This window comes from Lynx canadensis, chromosome C1 (assembly GCF_007474595.2).
Source record: "Lynx canadensis isolate LIC74 chromosome C1, mLynCan4.pri.v2, whole genome shotgun sequence".
Classification (NCBI taxonomy): Eukaryota; Metazoa; Chordata; class Mammalia; order Carnivora; family Felidae; genus Lynx; species Lynx canadensis.
The window spans coordinates 1268127-1274993 of NC_044310.1; the positions used below are offsets into that span (position 1 = coordinate 1268127).

General features: G+C 70.1%; 1 protein-coding gene across 1 annotated transcript in view; it reads right to left on the reverse strand.

Annotated features, from left to right (window-relative positions):
- Positions 1 to 1844: 1844 nt before the first annotated feature.
- Positions 1845 to 6867, reverse strand: part of PANK4 (pantothenate kinase 4 (inactive)) — a 6329-nt gene continuing 1306 nt past the window's right edge. The window contains exons 4-13 of the mRNA XM_030327153.1: positions 6769 to 6865; positions 6075 to 6187; positions 5739 to 5826; positions 4955 to 5106; positions 4019 to 4074; positions 3895 to 3944; positions 3424 to 3528; positions 3018 to 3118; positions 2855 to 2923; positions 1845 to 2293 (exon numbers count right to left, since the gene is read on the reverse strand). Of these exons, the coding sequence (XP_030183013.1) occupies positions 2080 to 2293; positions 2855 to 2923; positions 3018 to 3118; positions 3424 to 3528; positions 3895 to 3944; positions 4019 to 4074; positions 4955 to 5106; positions 5739 to 5826; positions 6075 to 6187; positions 6769 to 6865 (1045 nt within the window). The 3' untranslated portion in view covers positions 1845 to 2079. The remainder of the gene's footprint in view (positions 2294 to 2854; positions 2924 to 3017; positions 3119 to 3423; positions 3529 to 3894; positions 3945 to 4018; positions 4075 to 4954; positions 5107 to 5738; positions 5827 to 6074; positions 6188 to 6768; positions 6866 to 6867) is intronic.

Sequence of the window (6867 nt, forward strand, 5' to 3'; positions counted from 1 at the left end):
CGCGGACTGGCACCCTAGGGCAGGGGCCTCGAGGCTCCAAGACGTAAGCCCTGTTCCCTCCCGTGCCTCCGGTCCCACTCTTGGACAGGGACCCCAGACCAGAGGACCCCCTGGCTGTGGGGGCTGCCCTGCCCAGAAGGGGAGATACAGGCACTGCCCCTTCCCTGGAGAAGCCGGATGCTGGCTAGGCCCCAGGGGATCCGTGCCTGGGCTGGCCCCCCACCCCCGCATCTGGCCCCTAAAGAAGCCACCCGGGGTGCCGGGGCCAGCAAGGATCGCTATGACAGGCGGTGCCCTTGAAGCAGCAGGCCGTGGGCTTGGCTGGAGGCCTCGCGACACCGCCAGGATAAGTCTTGCCATCTTCCCGAGCAAACCCTCGGGAAGGCGGGTGTGCACGCTCTCCCTCGAGGTGTCTGTAGGCCCCAGGGCCCCACACACCTCCCCAGATCCACCAGACCCCTGGGAACCCTGCCCCCGCTCAGGCACGGGGTGCGTTTTCGTGGGAAGTGCGCCCCACGGCGAGAAGCAGCACCAAGGCACGGCACTGAGGTGTGCCTGGCCTTCGGGGCCCCTAGAATCCGGGGTGCAGCGAAGGCGGTTCTGGACCAGGGGTGGGGTGGGATGGCTGCTGGGGTTCCCGGACGTGGCGTCCCGTCTGCTCACGAGAAGCGGGGGCCAAGCCTTGTCCAGCCCCGCGTGGGCCCTGCCCGCCACACACGGCTACCGTCCGGGGGCTGGGCTTAGCCCCCGGGAAGCCCAGGAGGGGGGCAGGTGCCCCCGGTGCCCCTCCTGAGGGCCAGGCTGGGTGGGCGGGAGGGCCCGTGGGGGCGTCCTGACGTCAGGCCGAGCCGGGCCCTGGCCGGACGTCTGGAGGCCTCCCAGGTGTCTGCGCTGGGTCCCCTGCACCAGGCAGGCCGGCACGGTGCCTCCACCGGGAAGCAGGGGACGAAGGGCAGTTGGGCCGAGGGGCTGGGGGAAGCCACACAGAGGTGGCCACAGCCTGCTGCAGGGGCGCCGGCGGGGAGGTGCAGGGCTGGACTGTGGTGGGGTCGAGGCCGGGGGACCCTTGTGGGGGATGGGGGTTCATGGGGACCACCTACTGGCCCGGGGGGACCCGGAGGCTGGAAGCCTGTGGGGCCACAGTCCCGGCTTTAGCAGAGGAACGGCTGGGAGCCGCTTGCACGTGGGGCTGGGGGTGACACGTGTGGGGGTCACCGGGGGGGGCTGGAACAGTGGGGTGGTCACGGCCCCTGAGCGTGGAAGGTGGGAGACGGGGCAGGCCACCCTCCAAGGCGGGAGCCCCGCACACCCCGATAGAAGGGTCATCTCACCGGCATCCCCCCGGGGCCCAGCCCAGAGGCACCCACCATGGGTGGCCCAAGGCCACGCGGCGTGATCGGCTCTAAGCAGGAGTGTGCACGGGCCCCCGAGGGCTCTCAAAGGTCCTCCCTGGATGCCAGTCGAGTTGGGAGCGCCGCCCGCCCTGTCCCCCTTGTGCCCAGTGGGGCTGGGGGCGCAGAGGGCAACCTTGTCTATACAGACACACCGGGGGGAGTCTCCTGGCCCCGGGCTGGGGTGGGGGTGGGCCACGGCCCACAGGCCACAGCCAGCCCAGGGGCTCGGGGAGTAACTGAAGGGAAGGGCCCGCTCTCGGCCGCCCCGGGGACGGGCTCTCAGGACCCCTGCCCGCACCCCTTCTCTGCAACCACACAGCACAGGCAGGGGGCCGGGCCCGCTCTACACGTTCTATTTGGTGCGGACCCCGAGCCTCTGGTGACCTGTTGGAGACATGTGCATATATTTATATCTATACGTACATATGTATATATATATATAAAAGATTATTTAACAGTTAAATATATTCCAATACGAATGTCTCGCTGGACAGAGTTGCGTCTCCCGCCACGGACGCGGCAGCATCGTAGGGACCCCGACGCCACACGCGCCTACGCTCCCAACCGGGCGCACCCGGCTCTCAGTCACAGGCGCGCGACATAAATATTCCGATCGGAACTCGGTCTCCCTGTTGTGGTCGAAGTACGTTCCCGACGAGCGGAGGAGGGTGGCGGGGCGGGCGCCTCACTCGGCCGGGACCTCGTACTTGAAGATAACGCTGAAGAGCCGGCCGCCCAGCCGCTCGGCCAGCCAGGAGTTCTTGATCACGGCCAGCTTGAGGCTCTCGCAGCGCAGGGCCGCGTAGTAGTTGGTGTGCACGGCGCGGCCCATGCCCTCGATCACCACCAGGTCTGCGCCTCGCTCCCGGACCAGCACGGCCAGCCCCTTGTCCAGGCGGCTTCGGGGAGGAGAGGGGCGGTGAGGCGGGGCGGCGGGCCCTCTGCCCCTGCACCAGAGCGGCCGCCGCGCCCTCCCCACAAGGGCATCCCTGCCCCCCGGGGCCTGTGGCGGGAAACTTGTGAGAACCGGGCCTGACGACACTTTTCTACGTGCGGCACTCCAAAGGCTCTAACTCCTTTCCGCGTCACGCGAACTCCCCCTTCCTGCGTGGTTCACGACGGGCCCAGAACAGGGAGGAGGTCGATCCTCGAGCAACGTCCCTCCCCCGGGGCTGGCTCCCGAAGGCCGGGTTCTCTCACGTAGGGTCCCCCGGGGCAGAGAGCAGCAAGGCGGAGACCCAGGCGTCTAAGGGCACGTGGGGTGCCCGCGGCCCCAGCCGCGGGGCATCTGACCCACCAGCCCACGGCGCGGCCGGGCCGCGGACGGTCCCGAGCCCACCCTCCCGGGTTCCCGAGGGAAGAAGGCTGCCCAGACCGAGGGCTCCAGCCGCACCGGTGACCCCTGCTGCCCGGCTCGCGCGCCGGGGGCCGGGGTGGGCGAGGGGGTGCCTCAGGGGTACCTGAGGTCCAGACACGGGGAGCTGGAGCCCGTCTGCATCAGCAGTAGCCTCTCCTCTTTGAGCGCCGAGCTGCGGAGCACAAGGGGTCGGTTGGCGCCCCGGGAAGCTCCCACCATGCCCCGGCTTCTCCGGGCAGGGCCCCCCGGGCGCCCGCCCTGCTTACTGGACGACGGGGTCCATGGCCGCGATGCGCTCAGCCACGATGAGGGACTCACAGTACGTCACGTCATTCAAGGCGGGTCCCGAGTTGCACGCCAGGATGACCTACGGCGGGACGCCCCGAGCTTTGTAGGGACCTTGGCCACCGCCCGGCACCGAGCCAGCCTCTGCTCGCCCGCCCACCCGGGGCTGCCGGCTGGGAGGCGCAGCCCCGGTGACCTCGCTGCTCGGTGGTCTCCAGGAGGGCCGGCTCCCGGTCGGGACACGGACGGCCCCGGAACGGGCAGACCCGAGGTCCGTGACAAGCCTCACCTGAACCTACCTGGCCCGCACGGAGGCCACGCCGACGCCAACCCCCACCGCGAGTGGAGGGCCCAGGGCAGGGGTCCCGACTCGGCCCAGACGCTCACCTCCGTCCCTCTAGAGAGAAGCTCCCTGACAAAGGGGAAGACTCCCAAAATGACGTCTATTCCACTGTTATCTGCGAAAATTAAGGCACATTTGTGAGGGGGCCCCTGTAAGACAAAACCAGGACGTTCAGTTGGGAACAGGCGCGTCCAAGCGTTCCAGACACCTCCGTACTCCACACTCCCCGAAGGCCGAGGCCGAGGGCTGCTGGGTCCCGCGGGCGCTGGGGTGCTGGGGGCAGGGCGCCCGTGCCTCTTCCAGGACTGCGGCCCCCGTGACCTGCGAGCCGAGGCCGGCCGACCTGACCAGTAGAGCCTGCGGGACTCAGGCTGGAGCAGGGGGCGGTTAGCTGAGACCCGCAGCTCGGCGGCTGGGGGAGCGGGCAGGGGCCCTCAGTGCACTGCCCCGGGGCAGCCCCGCGCCGTCTCCAGGGCCCCTCCCGCCTCCCAGGGCAGAGGTGGGGACAGCTGTACCTTCAGTCTCTGAAGCCACTTGCCGTAGGAGTCCACGAGCCACGGCCGCTCTGCGGGGCAGGGACACGGTCAGCCGCGCGCTCGTGGGCAGGCCCCCTCCCCCGCCCGGCCCCGGGCAGCCTACCTTGCAGCTTCGACTTGGCCTCCTCAAAGCCGAACTGGGGGTCAGATTCAAGGACGCTGTGTGGGGAAGAGAACGAAATCACAAAACACCCAAACCTCAGCTCACGGCATCCACGGAGACCCCGAGCGAAGCCCTTCCCAAACCCGTGAGCGTTGCCGTGACCGGAGCGGCAATGTTCCGCCGTCGGTTGTCGGCAGAGCGCACGGGCCCTGGGTTGGGGACCCGCTCGGCAACGTGAACGGCGGTGCCGGGGGGGCGGGGTGAGGTCCTGAGTCGGGGGCGACCTCGGGCAAGACCCCGGGTCGGCGCCGGCTCCCAGCCCCGCCCAGCACACGCCTCGACGTGCCACCCAAAGGGAAGGACGGGAACAAGGGTGAGGGAAGAGGCGGTGACTCTTCTCAAAGTTGGAAAGGACACCGTGGGTGCGACCAGCGAGAACGACGCAGAGGGGACAGCGGGCGGGAGACAGGGCGCCGGGCACAGGGCGAGGCGGGGGACGGGCATGCCTGCTCCTTCGGGAGCCCCAGGAAATCACCCTGGAAGGCTGGGTTTTGACGGTGACCCCAGACCGAGAGCCCAGGGTGCTCTGGGGGCCGGGGCACGTGCCCCCACCCGAGTCTGCAGACTCCTTCACGAGGCACCTCCGTTTCTCACTTTCAAACGTCAACTGTTAACTCTGACTCTGGCGCACCCAGGGTCTGGATCTCTGCCTCAGGGCGCAAGCCCACGCCTGGTAGATGCCAGTGAGCCGGTCCCCGCGGCTGTGCTCGGGGGAGCACAGCCCACAGAACTGCCTGTCATTCCCGGGGCCACACGTGACCGGGTGAGGGGGTGGGGTGGGGGGGACAGGACGGGCAGTCGGGCCGTGGTCCTGGGCCCAAGCTGGACCGAGCAGGCAGGGGTGGGGCTGACGGGAGGCCGGAGGGCGGCACCTACTCAGAGACGGCTTTCGCTCCCCAGTCGAAGACGTTCCCCGCCAGCAAGCCTTTCACCAGGGCCAGCTGCCTCTCCTCCCAGCCCAAGGCGTCCAGACAGCGGATCACCCTCGGGAAACACTTCAGTGCGACCCCGTTTTCCTTCTGCTTGACCTGTGGGGACAGGCGGGCGGCTGGTCGGGAGCGACGGCGCGGCCCTGCCTCCCGCAGGCCTTCGGCGGACCGGGCAGAGGGAGGGCGCCCGGCTGGGGACGCTGCGGAGAGCGTCACCGGGAACGTCGCTGTGAACTGGCGCCGAGGGGTCGCGCGCTCAACGCGCCACCACGGGAGTTCACGCCAACCAAGCCGTTAGAAACCGCAGATTCAGAGCCGTGCAAGGTCACGGCGTGGCCCAGGGCAGGGCCGGGGAGGGCCGCGGTGGAAGACGTGGACCCCCACAGGCACCCGGCGCCCCGTCCCGAGACGCTCCACCCGAGGGCAGGGGGCGGGAAGCGGCGTGCGGCACGGGCCCGCGCACGCGGCCTTCTGGTCAGCGTGGCCCGTCTAGGCCGCCTGCCAAGCTCCGGCCGGCTTGTCGCCCGTGAGGGCACGACTGGTGTCCACGAACGCTCTGAGGCGGCGAGCTCCCGGGGCCGGAGAGGCGGGGCCTCCAAACCTCGGCTCTGACAGGTGTCGCCGCCCGCCTCCACCCCGCGCTCCTGGGGAACAGCCGGGCCACACCCCTGCTCCCCGCTGGCCGTGTCCCCCTCGCGGGCGCCAGTCCTGCGCGGGAAGGCGGAACTCACTTTGGAGTAGGGGTCCGGGAAGTTGAACTCATTCAAACAGTGCTCCCTCGTGTCCAGAAGGCTGCGCACGGTCAGCGTCCCATAAGCACTGGGGACGGGGCGGGGGAAGGGCGGCTGAGCGGATCTGACGGCCACGCACGCTGCCCGAGAGCGTCCTCACGGGGGAACCGAGGCGGCCTGGCCCCGCCGGGCGGCCGAGCAGGCGGGCAGGGGGGCGTGCACCGCCGCACGTGTGGCCCCAGGAGCGGCCGTCGGGAGCCCCGGCACTCGCGAGCGCACGTTCCCAGGCCGGGCCCCCAACGCACCGCGAGGCGGCCCCGGGCAGGGGACACTCACAACGGCTGGTGTCGCAGCGTCTGCAGCTTGCGCCAGTATTTCTGCCGGAACTTCTCCGCCCGCTCGGCTGCGTCCACGGAGCCCGGCTGGCTGGCCACGGCGCGTTTCACCACCTGCGAGCACGGGGCGGTCAGCACGGGCACGCGCTGCCGCCGAGCCGTCTCCCGGGTGGCAACGGGGCCACCCGAGCTCCCGCCGTGCCAGGGGGATGGGTGGCTCGGGGGGCCGTCCCTGCAGGCTGCGGGGGTCTGGGGCAGGGCAGGACCCCTCCCTCTGAGGACCCCAGGGGCCCGAGGGGCTGTAGGAGGGACACGTGCTCCTGGGGGGCCCCGAAGGGCTCGAGTCACGACTCTTTGGAGCCCGGAGCCCGATCGCAGCTGTCCCCTGACCCCCGCGCGAACTGTTTGCGCTCTGGAGAGACGCGGTAGCTGGCACGGAGGCGGGGCGCGTTCATACGCCCTCACCGAGGACACGTCCCAGCTCGCCGACGATGCACTAGGAGCCACGTTTTTACCTGGGAAACGTGATTCACCCCCTCAGGCTCACACACGCCTCCGGTGGCTTCCGGGAGACGCCCCCTCCTCCTTCACCACACCTGTCGCTTGCTCCACGGGCGCCCGGGGCCTCCGACGCCTACGAACTCCGAGCCGCCCGTCTCGACCCCAGGGGCGCCCGGCCCGCCCCGAGCCCTCACCCCGTCCAGGGCCTCCTCGAAGCAGGTGAGCCAGTACTTGCGGGCCAGGGCGTCGTCCGTGAGGTCGACCGTGTCGGGCACGTAGGAAGACGGGTCCAG